The following is a 19,259-nucleotide window of genomic DNA, read 5'->3' on the forward strand; positions in this document are numbered from 1 at the left end:
AACCGTAGCAAAATTGGTATAATCAGAATCAGAGTATTGATTTATCCTGGAGGAATCTCTCCAGTTGAGCAATCACAAGAACATGAAGATTAGGGTTGCCGCAATATATAGATTTATCATGTGATATAAGATCCATGTTAATTGTATCTTACATTTTGTAAAATACCATATCGTTATCACAATTTTTTCTGACAAATTTTCACATTCCTGACAAAAGGTTTATGAAATCATAAGCAATATATCAGTTTCTAAATAAACATTTGGCAACAAGAAACGTGGATGACTGTACTGATGAGTCCTAAAGATGATGAAACCAGTTTGCCTGTTTGAATTACCACATTTGCTCAATTCTTTTAGTCGGTGGTCTAAATGGCAAAAATGACCACACAGTTAGTTCCTTTGAGACGTGGGACAGCATTTGTACATTGAATGTGTGTCATTAAAGCTAGTGTTGAGTTCTGAAATATGTTTAATCTAAACAATGCCAATGTGGTGTACTTTTAGAGGCTATAATCGGAATATAAAATGTTCTTATTGAATATTTCTTGCTATATAAAATGATCGTTTAATGAGTGTATTGGTATGTGTACTTTGTTAAACGCCATTTTTATGGAACTGCATAGACACGTGGAGTTTTGTAAAATATATGACATCAACATAATACAATCAGAAAAAAACCAAGCATACACCATGTCAGATAAATATGATATTGCAGCAGCGTTTCATAAAAGTATGCCCACGCACGATTTGCCTTCAGTACGCCAACCTAATATTTAAGCTCAAGGTCACATGATTCCTGCAAATTAAATTAAATTTTTAGGTAAACGAAAAAAAAGTAACTGACAGCCCTTTGTTTGATCGACTGTTGGATGTAGGCCTTCCAACACTATGTCAGAGGGGTTTGCTGACCATACTTTACATTGGTGAGTTGTAGGATTAGTTCAGATATCAATTGCAACTGATGTTAGCCGTTGCCATGAATTGAACTGAGGTGTCTGGGTTTATTGCCCATTCGGCAAACAGCAGCGTCACCGACCCACCCCACACCGAATATACAACATCAGTGTCACGACCAACTTTGCTGTTGGCTATATAATCTCAGGTTTAGCCTTGAACGTGGGAATAGAATGCACACCAAAATATATTCACAGTTTATTGTTTGTTTTTTTATTCAGAAAGCATGACAATTATACAATATAACATCTATGGGACCTTCTTGCCAGTATCAAATTATGCAAAAATATCTATGGGACATTTTTCTTATTTATCATGTGTAATGTAACTATTTTGTGGAATTTCCAGAGGTGCTCCCCACAATAGGGTGGGGGTTACATCTGTAATGCCAAGCTGGAGGGCCTGTGGATGAATTATTTTTGCAACCCCAATCTTTTCTACAATTGGCAACCACCCAACATCGCTGACTGCTAACACTGCCACAGTTACAGATGGCCAAGGCTTAGATCAATGAAGTTCACTCCGTGAGATATTTGGTCTTTTTTTCTATTAAACCACTATTTATATGGACTATGGCGGATGGCAATGTGGGCAGAGCTTCCATGTAACATTTGACTGAATGTGGCAAAGGGACGCTTGCTCACTATGTTGTCCACAACATAAAAAGGGGAAATGAAAGAGCATGGAAAAATACATAATCCAGGGAGGCGTGTCCTTCCTAGTATATATGCTTGTACTCAGGTAGGTAATATCCACACACATCTCTCACCGTGCGCGGAGTGTATGAGAAGCACAAGATTGGATCAACCGTCGTCGTTTTCACCAGGGAACAAATACACACCTGAACAAGCAGGTGAATACTTTCAAGTTCATTTGTTATTAATTGCACGGAATAATTTTGTATCTGACCTGTTAAGAATACTATACAATATGTTAAAGGGAAAAATGTGTGTGTGCTCTACAAACCCATATAATCTGCAAGATGTTATCTCCCTCGCCTCGTATGCAGGAAGTTGAGACTTCGATCCCTACCCTGATGCCTGTATATTTGGAGTTTGAATGTTCTCCCAGTGGTCGTGTGGATTGCCCTCCACATCTAGAAACATGCGTTTAGATTATTTGGCTGCTATACATTTCAGCATGATAAACCACTTCTTTGGGCTATCATTTGTGGCCAGGTTGCTTCTGAAAAAGAATAATATAGCTCAGTGGGCTTAAGCTGGTAAATAAAATAGTTTAGTGTTAGTTAAGAATGTGTATGCAGTATATCAATATGTACATGTTCCTCGGTGATAATATTGGAAGTTCTATTGGCATTTTATATTGATTTTTACAATGTTCTTTCAGTGCAAGCCTAACCAATGTTTGGAACATGGTCGTATTGATGTTTGTAGTCAGTGTGCATCGATGCTGTGAAGTGTATTCATGCTTTAACAGTGACACTTACCTTTTGCTATGGATGTTGTTCAACTTTTGTTGACCCATGACAGTATAAATCTTGACTTAAAGCTTTCGTGACTGCAGGAATCCATACTCTTTGGTTCTTTCGGTAAAGTCAGGTAGGTATAAAAGAAAATAAATCACATTGCGACGTCAATCAGTAAAGGACAATAAACGTATACACTGTCAGGTGTAGCACAAAGTTCTGATGGTTGTGTTTCCTCCCAGCAGACTAATCTTTCCACGAAATGTCTACCAAAATATTTACGTTAAAAGTTATCGGAGCAGCAATCTTCATTGCCCTGATTGTGGCGATAGTCGGATCGGTGATAACCGGACATCGACTGAAGAAGGCGAGCAACAACCCAAAAAAGGTACGCATGCCTGTATACACAATATCACAATCGTGTCATACTTATATAATTCTAAATCATAATTTGCACATGAGGTGGATGTGCTCCAACGTTTGTACTCCTTGCCTTAACCAGGTCACACTTACCAACGTTGTGAATATAGCCAATGATATTATGATTTTAATATATATATAAAATGCCCCTTATACACCAGGGTATCTCTGAGCGCTTTACAACACGTCTTATCTCAAACATCAGTTGCAACTGGCTCTGTGGGCACAAGGTGACTCCAGCACCCGGCCTGAAAACAGGCATGATCCTGCGAGTGTTGGGCGATGACTACACACAAATGTGTAGAAAGTACACGTTGAGTAATTTTGCAGGTAATTTTCGAATTTTGAAAAAAAATTGAACAGCTGCACACGAATGGTGTTAGACCAGAGGACGCCAAAAGGCGCCTTTTGGCGTTTGAGATGAGGCTCAAAAGAAAGCTGTCTCTAGTGTGGACCAATCAGTTTCAAGGACAATGCATATATTATCAGAGTATGTTTTTTTGTTTGCATTCTGACCACAAGCATTGCGGTTAATGCAGACATGATTCCGTGTAAAAGGTTTGGTGTTTTAACATCTTAACACATGTTTTGTTGTCAGAAAAAATGGGAAAACCCTATTATGATGTGTAGCTACTTTTGCTACTAGGATAATCCAGCACTGCGCTTAGGCCACGCCCTAAAGCCCCCCCCCCCCTCCCCAACACGACATGAGGTGGGGAGGCTGTCAACCAGTCAGTTATTGACAAAAAGGGGCTGTCTATGTGTTTGAGATGGTTGAATGGCGTCGGGTTCATAACACTCCACCGATGCTGCTGAGAGCCTGAGATTGAACTGGGGTCTGCCACAAAATATTAAACCTGGTTCACAAGTGTGGTGAGTCGATGGTCAATAACTGTGCAAACAAAAACACAAGTCATACTACATTTGAAATTGCATTGATAAAAAAAAATCAAGTTGAAAATTTAAAAGTATCAATTCGATCACCATGTGACGAGTGTTTATTGGCAATTGGGCATGACGAAAAAAGTAATTTGAAGAGGTGTCAGAAGCAGCTCTATGACATACGCTTCTTTGGGTTGTTCTTTAACACGTGGAAATTGTAGTGCCTGGTCAGAGCCACAATAAACATTTAATCTCATAAGATGATGATGATAGCGCAACTGGTTTACGATTTGGGGAACATTTGTTTTCACTTAAAATAATAATGACAATGGAAACCCGTATTGCATGAGGTATTATATATTTAATATATCATACATTACTCATCTGTGTGCATTTACACCGAACACATCGCTCTTAAATGCCATTCCTTTGCGGCAAAATGATGGCTACGGATAGCTGCATGAATTTCGCCTTTGAGATCGTATCATCATAATACAGTGAGTGAGCATATCACTGACAGTTGTCCTTACTGGAATGTCTCTCTGCTGTGTCAGTACGGGATAGTCCTGGATGCTGGCTCCTCCCACACGGCGCTCTACGTCTACGAGTGGCCGGCAGAGAAGCAGAACGACACGGGGGTGATTGCCCAGCGCCACCATTGCCGCGTTGAAGGTGAATCCGCCAGCGCAGTAACCGCAGCGTCCTGTCGCAACCGGAGAAATGTCACGCGTGGGTTTGGAAGGGATATCTGTCCGCACGAACTGTCCTCTGTTGTGTATTTTCTTTCATGCGGAAATATGTAAATGTTAATGAAGCCTGACCCATGATGTGAAAAGTTGGATTTGATTTTAATACATATCAAGCCAGGCTTAGAACAAGCACATGGATTGACAACAGGGATGTTGTACCTGTGCATTGATTACTTTTATTTCAGCTTGTAGACCTCTCAACACCTGGCAGATCTGTTGCCTGGAATCTGGGTGCCATGGTGGTGAGATGTTAACAACCCCACCTGGTATACAGGAGGTCGTGGGTTTGATCCCGATCCTGATGTCTGTATATTTGTAGTGTCCATGTTTTCTGCCGTGTGGATTTTTTTTGTCCACGCAAAAAGCCACTCCGTTAAGCTGTCATTTTTGTGGCCAGGTCGCTTAAGCAAAAGAGTGTTCTCGCTCAGTAGGCCTTTACCTGGTACAACATTTCGTTTCTATTTAAAGCTTTCGTGACTGCAGGGATTCATCTTCTTGGTTCTTTCGGTAAATTCACGTAGAAAGGAAATAATAAAATAATAAAAATAAAACATAATAAAATAATTATCACGACGTTTCGGCCACAACGCAAGCAGCCGAATGTTCGTCTGTCTTTCCGACAGACCTGTTCTTCACCTGAGAACGGCTGCTTGCGTTGTGGCCGAAACGTCGCGAGAATTATTGTATTACGTTTTATTTTTATTCTTTTATTATTTCACTTCTACGTGACTTTACCGAAAGAACCAAGAAGATGAACATTTCGTTTGATGAACTCGCAGGAGGAGGGATCTCGAGTTACAGCAGCTCCCCGTCGGGGGCCGGGGAGTCACTCCGGGCGTGCATGGACGAGGCCAAGGCCATCGTGCCCAAGGACCGCTGGGCTGACACGCCGCTGGCTCTGGGGGCCACTGCCGGCATGAGGCTTCTGGAGTGAGTACCAGAAGGCCCCCCCCCCCCTTGACCTGCATTACCCACCACACATTGTCTATGGGATTCCAACAGAGAAGGTTGGAGCATGACTACAGAGAGAGACTACGCAGATTCACTTGAATCTGTGGTGCGACAACTCAGAGCGTGCAACATATCGCGAACGAAATTTCGATTTAAAGCTTTTCGTGACTGCAGGGATTCATCTTTTTGGTTCTTTCGGTAAAGTCACGTAGAAGGGAAATAATAAAATAATATAAATAAAACATAACAAAATACAATTCTCACGCAAATAAATAAAACATAACAAAATACAATTCTCACGCAGAATTGTATTTTGTTATGTTTAAATAATATTATTTTATTATTTCCCTTCTACGTGACTTTACCGAAAAGAACCAAGAAGATATTGCGAACGACTGCCCAATCAGATCAAATCCACACGGATTGTCCTGAAGCAGTCGAGCGGATATCAAATCTCGACATCAATTTGTAATCTGTTTCAATACACAACAATTCCATACGAAAGTAGAATAAGACTTTAATCAAAAATATAACTCAATATGCGAGGGTGAATTTTATGTATGGGCATGCGTGTGTATGTTGAGTTTCTTTCGCACCGTGTAAGAGAGAGTGTTGGAGCATGCCTGGAGATTGGACTCAATATGTGCGGGTGAATTGAATGGCATGCCATCACAAAGCAATTACGGGTTACAGTAGCAATACATCATTATCTGTACTCGCAATTAACAAAAAAGTGTGCGCATAATTAGACCATCGCATAGAATCGAGACGGTGGAGGTGGCACAGTGACTCTCGCAGTTATAATCTACGTGACTTTACCGAAAGAACCAAAGAGTTTGTCTTGCAGTAATGTTGCCGCTTCGCTACGTGGACCCCCAGGTGGCAGTAGCGGGCCATGCGGGCTGGATGTGGGCCTCCACCCCCACATCTTCCGGTGGCGGCATCTCCGTGTGGGGAGATTTTGAGGATTTTAAGACCTCCTCCCGGCTTGCTGGGGACCAAACAGACCACTTTCTGGTTCTTTCGGTAAAGTTACGTAGAAGATAAATAATATAATAATAATAAAACATAATAAAATAATTCTCACAAAGAATTATAATAAAATAATAAAAATAAAACATGATAAAATAATTCTCACAAAGAATTATAATAAAATAATAAAAATAAAACATAATAAAATAATTCTCACAAAGAATTATAATAAAATAATAAAAATAAAACATAATAAAATAATTCTCACAAAGAATTATAATAAAATAATAAAAATAAAACATAATAAAATAATTCTTTGTGAGAATTATTTAAAATAAATTATTTGTGAGAATTATTTATGATGTTTTATTTTTATTATTTTATTATTTCCCTTCTACGTGACTTTACCGAAAGAACCAAGAAGATTAATCCCTACAGTCACGAAAGCTTATAATCGAAATTTAGACCACTTTCTTCTAAGCGGGGCTCTGCGGCTTCGTTACCCTAATGTAGCCCACAAGAGCAGACACTGCAGGCGTGTGGCTGACGAAGCATTTCGGCCGAGATGGCTCCATCAGTTTAGTTGGTCTCTAACTTGCAACGTGCGCTTTACGGGGACAAAATGCGGCAATGAGCAGCGAGACAGATGAATGGAAACGAACAATAATACAACCCTGTAACCCTGTGTGCACAGTTATGTCAATTAACCCATAACACCTGGACCTGCCCTGTGACCTGATAGAAGCCTCGTCGACACTTCATGCGGCCTCAAAGTGTACACCTTCCCTGGCACAAGTGCTGTGGTGACATCGCCATCGCTTCGTGGCGAATGGTGGTGACAAATCTGAACTGGTCCTGAGCAGTGCCGGATTATTCTAGTAGCAAAAGTAGCTACATATGCTACGGGCCCCGCACTTTCAAGGGCTTCGTGCTAAATGCTTTCAAGCTGTCAATTCGGTTAAGTGATCCTGCACTTGCTCTATTACTATAGTACTATACCACCTTCAACTTTTACGAACGACTGGGTGTTTAAGTTTAGCGATTCGTCGTATTATCTGGCTGTATTGCAAATGAAAAATACAATCACTTTACTATGCAAGTAAAAAAATTGTGTTTTCATATTTATGTGTTTTTTTTATTTAGGGCTCCTTTATAACATATGCTACAGGCCCCGCACTAGCTTCATCCGGCACTGGTCCTGGGTCTCTCGTAGGTCGTCCCAGCCTTAAAAGGGCACCGCAGGCAGTGTGTGACTATCAGTAAAGACAAAAGGCAGCCCAATGAGCCATCATCAGCCTATACTCGATAGGCCCTCTCTCCCAGTACTTACACAGTCTGGAGAAGCGTTGTATTTGTGTGTGTGTGGGCGGTAGTGTAGCTTTTAACGCGCTGCGCTATGAACCCGCCCACGCCCAACACCAGTGACGATTATCTGAACCGGTCCTGGGCCTCCCCTAGGTCGACTCAGCCTAAAAGGAGTACCTGGTGCGGTGTGTAAACATCGCCGCTGCACAAAGGCGGACGGGCGTGGTGCTGGCCACCCACCCCCTCGTGTACCGTTCCGACCTTCATAGGTGCTCGCTAACAGCACTTGCCCCTGCAGTCTGTTAAGGCTATAGGGGGATCTTTGTCTTTGTGGCCGTGTGTGCAGGATGAGTGACTCGGTGGCAGCGAAGGCAGTGCTGTCATCAGTGCGGGAAGTGCTCGTCTCGTCTCCGTTCTCGTACCACGAGGCGCGCATCATCTCAGGCCAGGAAGAAGGGACCTACGGTTGGATGACAGCCAATTACTTCTTGTACAACTTCATTCAGGCATGGAAACGACTCAACGCCCATCATAAATAGCCTTTTTGCTGGTTTTGGCTAATGTGTTTCAATTCTAGATTTGAAGCTTTCGTGACTGCAAGGATTCATACTCTTAGTTTTTTAGGTAAAGTCACGTAGGTAAAAAAATGAAATAAAAATCACTTGATACAGCAAATCGTGCTGTGACGGTCCCACCTGATGACGGAGACTTGTGTTGCCTCCGAAACGTCGTGTTTTTTAAATTATTATTTTTATTAATTTTAATTTCATTTTTTTACCTACGTGACTTTACCGAAAAAACTAGCAATATAATGTGTTTCAACTTAAATTTAGTAACTATATAATGTATTTTCACTTACTGTCAACGTTCCATTGGCTTGATAGTAATCATCACCATCGAATTTCCGCTATTGCCAAGTACACCACGTTATCCATTTCTATCCACGGGTTTTCTTTGTGAACTCCACTCTCCTCTTACCACAAACACATTCACTGTGTAATCAGTGAAATATTCCAGAGAAGTACGCTCCCGAAAAAAAGTATTGATGCTCATTTGCGGCTTCCTGGGTAATCGAAGGACATCACGACTATTATATAATGACCCACATCTTCTTTGGGTCTTTCGGTAAAGTCACGTAGTTGGACTCACTACACATATATCTACGTAACTTTACCGAAAGACCCAAAGAATATGAATTCCGGCAGTCATGAAAGCTTTAAATCAAGATATGACCCACATCCACAGTGGTTTTTACGAGCAGGGAATTTAAGCGCAGCGATTTGTGATCAATATATATGTAGTGAGTACAACTGAGTGGCAGACGTTGTCTTGGGAGCAACACTTTTATTCACATTAACAGCAACACAACATAATGTACAGCCTACACTCGGGTGTTGAACGCCCATCTAACCACGCTACGGCAGAACTAGACACGGTCCCGCTATCCCGGTCCGGACCACGAGCTGGGTCCCGGACCGCGTGGCTAGAGGCTTCTTCAACCCGACGTGGATCTTCTCTCACCGACAGACAAGAACCCCGAGCCCTTCACGGCCCCCGTTATATCGGCTCGGGCTGGGGCTGGCTCCGCCTCTCGCTCCGCCCACCTTCTCGATATCTCTGTCTCTTTCCCGAAGGCTCCCGAGAGCTCTTCTATACCACGTGACCACCCAGCGGCCCCCGTCCACCGGTGGCCCCCCTCAAATATCATCCGGTCACGTGTCGGCAGGTCAACCAGCGTATCGTGCCCCAACGTAACCCTGGCTGGCTGACATTCTCTCTCGCTCCCTCACCGGGAGCCCGCACCGCACACTGTACGTGGTGCCTCTGCGCCAGAGGTCGCAACCGGGTACCCGATACCTGTACCCTACCCGATACCAGGCTACCCGTATCCGGCCGGGTACGGGTACGGGTAGCCGTTTGCGACCCTGGTGCGGCCGGGTACGGGTAGGCCGTGAATCACTGGTGAGTAACCGTTTGTCACTTATTTCGGGTAGGGTACGGGTACCCATTTGCGACCCTGGTGCGGCCGGGTACGGGTAAGGAATCAAAACCCGTTTGCGACCTCTGCTCTGCGCTAACCAGCGCTCACCCAAGCCCTGCTAGGGCTGGTACTACGCCTAGTAACCGGGCTGCACATTATGACAACACAATATCCGCCGTGGCCTCGCAAGCCCGGCACCACACAGTGACATTCCCAGTCACTACATATATATTAAATTCAGTGTTCGTGATTAAAACATTTCACTGGACCAGTGCTGAGAGAAGGTCACGGGGGCTACACTTGGTGCTATTACTGCAGCATAATACGATGCCGTCGGTGGCATAGTCTGGTTGCCAAGGGTCCTGGTGCAAGGAATAAAATTGTCCCCTTGTCCAATAACTTCCTCTGTGTCGCTTGGAATCTGCTTCCCTCTGGAAGCCTTCATAACTCACCTGCCAAAAGTGTAACCTCTGTTGTTGTCTGTTTTTGGATTATCTGCTCAAACCCTCAGTTCACATGGCTGGGCACATGGCAATGGACCACATCCACGAAGCCCATCGGAGCCTTGGACCTGGGTGGAGCATCCACTCAGATCACATTTATGACTGAGGAGCCTCTGCAGGGCTCACCGGACAGCCTGACCATCCAGCTGTATGGAAGAAAGTACCACGTGTATTCCCACAGCTACCTGTGCTATGGACGTGACCAGGCAATCAAGCGCTTCCTCTCCACTCTATACAAGGTGGGCTCAACACGAGTGAGGCACGTCTGGAGACTTGCTGACATATAGCCACGTTCATTTGTACATGCGCACAAAAACAATTATAATAAGTATAACCCGTAAAAACAAAGTTTTTCACTCTAAATCCTTTATATGCGTGGCGGCTAGAGTCCTCTCGTCCTCTGGCTTGAGATGGCTGCCACCTATGGGTCAGATGATTGTCTGCAGTATTAAACAATTTGGTAATTAAATATTTAATTTGTTTTCCCTAAAAAGTGTAACATTTTGGATTTTTTTTTTCACGAACATTAATTGTCTCGCACAACGAGTCTGTGTGCAAAATGTCAGCTCGATTGGATCACGGGAAGTGGGTTAAAAAACGACCGAAAGGTTTGCACGGTCGTAAGCAAGCAAGCAAGCACGCAAGCAAGCAAGCAAGCAAGCGAACTTAATATAAAGGATTTAAAAATAGTTTACTGCTTTTGTTGATTTACTGCCAGATGAAGGCCTCCTCAAGCAATGACAGTTATGGCACAGAAACAGTGCAAGTTAGTTGAGGGGTTGCCCAGGATCGATTCAGATATCGCTTCCGATATCAGTCACTCGATCTACTAGAATGTGTGTTAATAGTGTGCAAATCCATAATCAGTGGTGAAGGGGAAGGATATCGATTTGAATTCATGTGGAAGGGTGGGAGCAGTGCAAACCTGGGCTAAGTGTTGTGACCTGCTGTGTGGTGAACAATATGTATTGGTTGTCATCTATCATATCTGCCGGGTACTACTACTACTACACGACGCAGCGCTCGCCCTCCCCCTACCCCACACCCCCACCTCTCCCCCCTTGCTCCTCCCCCTTTCTTACCTATATAACCTCTTACCACGGCAACTCTCTCTCCCACTTCAGCAAACAATTTTCTTGCTGTAGGTTTCTCACCTGATGACGATTGCTTGTGTTGCAATCGAAACGTCGTGATTTAATTAATTTTATTTTATCCCTACGTGACTTTACCGAAAGAACCAAAGAGTACAGAATAATACGAGTTCCAGTACTGGCTAACAACCTCAACCAGGTGTAGAAATAGGGCAGAGCCCCTCTAGAATACCTATATTATTAACCGGTGGTATTTCCCCAGGCGATGTGTTAAGATCAGAGGTCCCAAACTGGTTTTGATTCATTACCCGTACCTGTACCCGGCCGCACCAGGGTCGCAAACGGGTACCCGTACCTGGCCGGGTACGGGTAGCCGGGTATCGAGTAGGGTACGGGTATCGGGTACCCGGTTGCGACCTCTGGTTAAGATACCAGTGTTTAGGACACAGCTTCGTAGTAGATAGTAGACAGCTCTGGGAATAACGCCATGGTCCACCAGTAAATGAAAGCCACCTCTCTCTTTGGCTTGGCAACTTCTTACTCACCTACCCCAGCCGACCAATGACTCCGAGAAAATATTCCATGATAAATTAAGGGATGGTGGGAAAAAAAGCGGTTTACGTTAACTCAATATTCTGCCACGTTATAAAACTCTAACTAATTTGAGCCCACGATTGAGTTTCTTCCAGCATCTCTGCTCCCCTCCGTCCCTTTGTACACCTCCCATCCCCTCCTCCTGTGTCCCTTTTTCTTTCCCCAACATTTCCCGAAACATCACCAACAAGGAGAGACTGTTGCTTCAATTGGTGCTTTTGTAAACGATGTTGATGGAAACACGATGAGCTCTTATCTTCAACAATAAAGTGTATATTTTGTATTGTTTTGTGTAAGCAAAATTCTAACCGATAACACAATTCACACCCCAAAAGGCTTCTCCTGGAGCCCAGGTGGACAACCCATGCTACCCAAGATTTGACTCCGTTGCGTACAACCTCAGCGACATCTACGACAGTCCCTGTACGAGCGATGCGAGGCCGGCGAATTATGATCCCAACCGGTCCGTGATTTTCCGAGGCACGGCAGACCCTGCCGCATGCATCAACACGATCTCCAGCATCTTTAAATTCTCCGCCTGCAACTCGCCCAACTGCACCTTCGACGGAGTCTGGCAGCCGCCCGTGCAAGGCCAGTTCTTGGTAACGTATCACTTCTTCTTCTTTCATATGGCCCATGTAGATGCAGAGCCACAACTACATTTTCACAGTCAAGTGGTCAAGCCAGATAACTGCTGCGTCAGGGGCAACGGAGTGTATCGCTGTGATGTCTCCTTCCTATCTGTGGATCGGGCGTTGCGTCGTTACACGTTGTATCGTCTGTTCTGGATGACCACAGTCGCACACTACTGGAGAGTTTAGACTCTTCCATTTGTACATCAGGTATCCGCATCTGCCATGGTTTGTGCGTTGGGTCTTTAGCAAGTCGTCCAATCACTACTCCACTGTACGACTGACCACATCACCGGGATCTGCTAGAACTTCCCTCTGGCAAAAATAATAGGAAAAATCGAGTGATAAAACTGCTGAATGGAACCGGCGAGGAATCACCCCTAGTAAGGAGCTCGCATCTGGCTCCAATTCCAAATGGCTCACATGGCGGAGCCTAATCAGACTGAGAGTGGATTTCGGCAGATGCAACTCTCTCATGAAATCATGGGAGGGGGGTTCTGCGCAACCGAACAATGGTGCTTGTCAGGAGAAACAAACCACGTGGATCGTCTCCTGAGTTGCCCTGCAGCACCATAGTGCTGCTCCTCCTCGAACTTTGGCAATGCCAACACCGGAGGCAATGGCCTGTGCAGAATATTGGGAAGAGACTGCAGAGGTTGTACAGGAGACACGAAGAAGAAGTACTTCGAAGTAACAACTGCAATCTTTTAGTAGGTTAAAACTCATCGCCGTATGCACAGCCTTGATGCTTTTGCCTAATTTTACTTGTAAATTTGAGACTTGTGTGAAAAAATGTTACCAGTTTCGTGAGTACTGTGCAGAGCCATGTAAATAAGTGACTGGTCGTTGGAAAATTCCTGCGAAACAGTGTTTGAGTAGAGGACTGAAGTTAAGTATATTATTCGGAAATGAAATGAGTGGCAGCGTTTGCGTTTAATTTTGTGTGCAGTACTGTATTCTGTCTCTATTTGTTTCTCCAGGCTTTTTCATGTTTTTATCATACCATGGCTGCATTCAACTTTACCAACCCGAAACCCTCTCTGAATGACGCCACGGTCGCTTTCAATAACTACTGCCGTAGAACCTGGAATGAGGTTTGTTGACCGAACAACGCTCACCGCATGCGTACCCTCACCGTGATCACAGCTTCAGCGCACGCTTCATCCAACCAAGAGATTGAGCATTCGTATTGTAGGAAGACAACTGCTGCAAGAAACGCTCCTCAAATCAGACAACATACGAAATTCTTAGGTTTTTCGGTAAAGTCACGTAGGTAAAAAAGAAATAATATAATTGAAAAAATAATAGAAATAAAATAATAAATCACGACGTTTCGGAGGCAACACAAAATAAATAATATAGATTTACTGTCTCAAGTGACACTTGAGACAGTAAATCTAGCTGTGACGGTCCCACCTGATGACGGAGACTTGTGTTGCCTCCGAAACGTCGTGATTTATTATTTTATTTCTATTATTTTTTCAATTATATTTTTAATTTTTTACCTACGTGACTTTACCGAAAAACCTAAGAGTATGAATCCATGCAGTCACGAAAGCTTCAAATCTAGAATGAACATACGAAACCTCTCGACTTCGCGTTGAGACAATGCACTGAATGCAAGACCACGTTGCTTGCTCTTTCATTCCGTGTATTTTCCCAACGATCACAATTGAGATACAGGAATTGCTCGGTTGGCAAGTTTCGAGGTACCAATACCCGCCATTCGCCACGGCACCTGTGCCAGGATACGTGCACTTTGAGGCCTTTGACACCATTCCCATTCACACACCCCATTATCATGAACGATGAACGCCATCATTGGGTCATATAAATCGATGAACCTCCAGTCCCATGCTCACCGGTGATCAGTCACCTTCTTATCTCTCTTATAGTGTTGTTATAAAATGTATGAGGTCTGTGCGTTGACATGTATGCTGAAAGGGGATCGAATGTGTCATACGTGTATTTGACACGACAGCCCTGAACTATGTTGACAGTTGGTATCTAGATCTCATCCTTTGGAGTCTAACCATTGTTATTGTCTTCATTATACATGCAAATTGCTATTTTCGAAGGTTTCCATCTATAACTATGGATGCTAGTGGAATCAGAACTGGTAATATTTGACCACTTAAGCGAGTCACAGGCATTTCACGAGTGAACTTTTTTCTCCATTTAGGTTAACGCACAGCATCCAGGAGTTGAAGCCGAACGTTTGAGAGACTACTGCTTTCAGGCCTATTATGTTTACACGCTGTTGATTAAAGGCTACAAATTCGACGAAGAAAGCTGGAAAAACATCAACTTTCAGAAGGAGGCAAGTATTCCATCCACACATTTGTACAGAATATTTCACATCGAAGAAAGCATATTCGATTCACAAATATACACTCATCACAAAGTTAAACAAAATGCACTTCACGCACAATTATCCGTCGCTGGAGCATTGTGTGTGTATATAATTTAAATGCAGGTACACGGTAAATTGTCTCACATTGACATTAATGATGAGGGGAATCTGCAGTGGATAAAGCTAATGTATGGATTAGAGCAGGGCTCCCCAAACTCCAATACTCACAACCCACCAATTACACATCTTTCGGTGTTGACCAATCTTCTGCATTTACATACAAATTGTCAGATTGGTAAACATGGAAAGATACAGCATTGTGGGTCATTAAGATCCTAGATTAGATATCCACCCAAAAAAATGTTACCCAGTTCTTGTGCATTAGACTTTTTTTCATCTCTGACTTGTTAAATTATAACATTTTCCACAAATAAAAATCATTTGTTAAATAGAATACTGTGGAATGGGATTTGGTAGAAATACATATTTTATGGATTAGGAGAGTATTTTTGTAAGATTTTATATGGTAAACATTCATACGAGAGCTGGGTGATGTTGGCCTGGCTTGGACCACCGTATTCCTAGTCCACTCCTCACGGTCCCATGGTCCCAATGAGCGCTACGAGCTGCGGGACGATGGCCCAGAACCATCTGTACACAGCGCCATTCTCTAGAGCAAGTGCTGTGTGTGACTGTGAGCCTCGTTAAAATACACTCACACACGGCAAGGCTCTGTTTCTGCTGCACCTATCACACCTTTGGGGTTAGGGGTTTTGTTAGGTGGGGCACGGGAACATTAAGGGGTATTGTTAAAGTGTTCAAAGTGGTCTGAATTCGTTTTGTTTATCAATCTTAAATGTTTTCGGATGCCATCTTATTTAATTATATTTTTGAGGGTTATAAGGAATTATTTTTACATTTATTTACGTTATTAGGTTTTTAGGGTCTATGGAAACACTCAGAATTCATTTGGGGCATTTAGGATATTATTTGTGTCTCCGGTGAGGTTTTATTTTGTCAGTTGAGCGATCCCCACGGCCCAGTGTTTCTGGGTGAGATTGACGGCTGGGACCACGACGCCTTTAACGGGGACTTTGGCCCTCCACTGCCCCCCACGTACCCCCATCAGGCTTTTTTTGTAACCATTGCGGGAGACCTCATGGTCACAATCGGTGATGTAACGATTCGCACACTGGACTTGCAATCCAGAGGTCACTGGTTTAATTCGATCACCCAGCACAGCAGTTGAAACAACGGGCATCTTAAATCATCTTCTCTATGTCGACCCAGCAGTATCAACTTGTATTATCAGTCAATCGATCGGCAGGTCATATGTGGTTTGGTAGAGTGTGGGGTGTGCCCACCTCTCCCAAGACGTCTGGCCAGAAAGTAGGCCAAGCATCCTCGAGAGAGACTGTTTAGAGCAACCTCGAGTTGAGATCCTTCCAGCAGCAGTAGCGCGCGAGCAAGCAATTTCAGGAATACACATTTACCGTTTACATTTATAGGTGTGTTTACCGTTCACGTACGATTGTAACGCACCGTAAAGCTGTCATTGATGCCTCCCATTCACGATTGTTTCTGTTGCAGGCGGGGGGTGGAGAGTTGGGTTGGGCCCTTGGGTTCATGCTCAACGTTACGAACATGGTGCCCGTCGAGAAGCTCCCAGACCTGTTCAGCACGGCCATCGTGGGCTTCTCCTTCGTCTTCCACCTTGCGATATTACTCGCTGTAGCATGTTTCCTTTATGTAGTGCACTACCGCAGCGCATCTGCAAAGGACAAAAGGGGGGACAGTCACACGGTTATTTAGTGACACTGAGTTTTTAATTCACCAGAAGAGCAACGATAGAACATGGCCTTTCCAGTGTCACCGCTCAAGCAAAAAGCCCCAATCACAAATTATATTTGTCCCATTCCAACTTCCCTCCCTTTATCCTATTTCTCCACCGTTTGGCTACCTTAATTCCCGGCTAGCTAATGGACTTCACATTTGGCGTGCTGGGCGGGTGGGGGGGCCTATTCACTATTAATGCATGGGAATGGGATGCCTGGTATGTGTTATGTAACTCAAATTGTGTGCATGGACTGAAAATTGTCTTTCTCTTCTTGGTTCTTTCGGTAAAGTCACGTAGAAGGGAAGTATTAAAATAATAAAAATAAAACATAATAAAATAAAATAATTCTCACGACGTTTCGGCCACAATGCAAGCAGCCGTCCCTGCAGTCACGAAAGCTTTAAATCGAAATTGTATTTCTGTTAATGAACCTCGTGGCTTTCCAGTATCAAAGTATAAGAACAAGTTTTACCCTTTCTGGCAATAAAACAGATGTTAAGATGCTCGAACACCAAACAGAAACCTTTTGCAAAAACATGCAAACAAAACCATGCTCTTACAAGAGCATATTTAGTTTGCATGTTCACCACAAGTATGTGTTTGTTAATGTAGACGCGACTCCTTGCAAAAGGTTTTTGTTTGGTATTTGTACCGAAAGAACTAAGAAGATATTTTAACACCTGTTGTATTGCCACAAAGGGTAACACATATTCTTATAAATTTCGTCGCTACAGACCGTACCTCGACCACGAAGGCGATGATGCACAGTAGCTCTTTGCGACACACAATCGCCCGTGTGCTTATGTATATTACATACGTGCGTGTATGTAGCATGTCGCGTGTGGGATTTGTAAGTGTGCTGGAGAGTATGCAAATGATGCTGTTAAGAGAGAGAGAGAGAATGTGTGCAGATGTGAATGTGTGTGCTGGATGTCCTGGCTCTACATAATAATTCCAGTCGTTCAACCTGTTTCTTTTCATTTATTTTCACACACGTGTATTTCACAACCGTATCTAGAAATCAATAAACAAAAATACATCTAAAAGTTCATAACATGTCGAGGATGCGCAACGATATGGTTCAGACTAACCCATGCTCGGGTATCTGCCGTCCCGTTTCTTGTTCGTCGCGTTCGAAAGCGCCCCCTCTCACGGTGACCCCTGCCCCCACTCACGGTGACCCCTGACCTCTCTCTCGGTGACCCCTGCCCCCTCTCACGGTGACCCCTGCCCCCTCTCACGGTAACCCCTGCCCCCTCTCACGGTGACCCCTGCCCCCTCTCACGGTGACCCCTGACTTCTCTCAAGGTGACCCCTGCCCCCTCTCACGGTGACCTCTGCCCTCTCTCACGGTGACCTCTGCCCTCTCTCACGGTGATCTCTGTCCTCTCTCCCCAGGACCCTCTCTGCCGCTCTCTAGGCGGAGCATTCATCTCGTTCCTAACTCCAACTCTACTCTCGCTCCAGCGCCAACTCATTGTTCACCTCTTTCCTTTGTATCCGCCTCTGCAGCACAAGCCCTGTTTTAATCTCTTCCTTTGGTCTGGCTGTTCTTCACAGGGTTTATTTCGATATTTTATAGCGTGGGTTATTTTGCTTTTATGTATTATCAGCTTTTACTGTATTTCGATTGGAATGTATCTTTAAAGGTATCCCTCGATTTATTAAAAGGATGCGTTCATCAAAAAAAAAATACGCGCAAAAAGAAATTGGAAATTGCTTTTCCCATTAATTTTACACAAAAAAATTCGGGATGTGTTTCAGTCATTCCATCTTAATTCCTAACCGAAAAATATACGCTGAAAAGGAATAAAAAAATAACATTAAAACTATTGAATAATAATGACAAATTAAAACAATTTTCAAGGAACTCGCCAAAAAGATCCGCATGTTGTAATGAGAGTCAAGGTCACGTGGGAGGCGTTGCTGTTGTAACCGAGGGGTACCGTGACGCTGTCGTGGATGACCAAGCACGGCAGCGTCCCGCGTGGCTTCTCCGTTCGACGATCTCGGGACGCGGTGTCGCAGGGAAATTTCGTTCACGCACAAATTCGATTTCGCTCATCGAAAAGTGTCCAGAATTATGTCAATTGCATTAACGCGAGTATTCCTAAACCGAGAGTTTGTAAATCGAGGGATGACTACTTGAGTGTGATCTTGTTTGTTTGTTAAGTACGGCGCTTTGAGATATTTAGAAATGAAAGGTGTTTTTTTAAATAAAAGTAACATTGTTACGGTATAAAATAATCACTGCATATGGGCATAAGGTAACATATTTTAGCAGTGAATACATGTTTATATGAATGTAGAGGAATATGTTAACCTAAATATATTAATATTCAGTTGGAGTTGTTGATTTCAAGCATAGAAATAAACAATACAATAACAGTTTGCATGAATCGCATTTAGTACCAAGCACATGCCACGCTAAAATGAATATTTCTTATTGAAAATTAGACGGTGATATGATCGTGTCTGACAAAGTTGTACATTTTAACATTGAGGATAAACATTCACCCAGAGTATTGTAAAATGTACTTAAGCAACTGAAGAAGTCCTCTTTTTACAATCGTTATTGTCGTGCAATTGAATTTATAGAGACTGATAAT

General features: G+C 43.4%; 1 protein-coding gene across 2 annotated transcripts; it reads left to right on the forward strand.

The window, feature by feature from the left end:
- The first annotated feature begins 1,697 nt into the window (after positions 1–1,697).
- LOC133343349 (ectonucleoside triphosphate diphosphohydrolase 2-like) lies at positions 1,698–19,038 on the forward strand. 2 transcript variants are annotated; one of them, XM_061552880.1, is made up of 10 exons: positions 1,698–1,807; positions 2,623–2,768; positions 4,237–4,354; positions 5,211–5,361; positions 8,006–8,165; positions 10,152–10,382; positions 12,164–12,430; positions 13,441–13,554; positions 14,643–14,780; positions 16,404–19,038. In XM_061552880.1, the coding sequence occupies exons 2-10, from the start codon at positions 2,643–2,645 to the stop codon at positions 16,623–16,625; spliced, it is 1,527 nt and encodes a 508-aa protein (XP_061408864.1). In that variant the 5' UTR covers positions 1,698–1,807; positions 2,623–2,642; the 3' UTR covers positions 16,626–19,038. The 2 variants fall into 2 exon arrangements, with proteins under 2 accessions (XP_061408864.1, XP_061408865.1); XM_061552881.1 differs by having other exon boundaries at positions 2,626–2,768.
- The last annotated feature ends 221 nt before the right edge of the window (positions 19,039–19,259 follow it).

This window comes from Lethenteron reissneri, chromosome 17 (genome assembly GCF_015708825.2).
Source record: "Lethenteron reissneri isolate LAM-NWPU_2019-01 chromosome 17, ASM1570882v1, whole genome shotgun sequence".
Lineage (NCBI taxonomy): Eukaryota > Metazoa > Chordata > Hyperoartia > Petromyzontiformes > Petromyzontidae > Lethenteron > Lethenteron reissneri.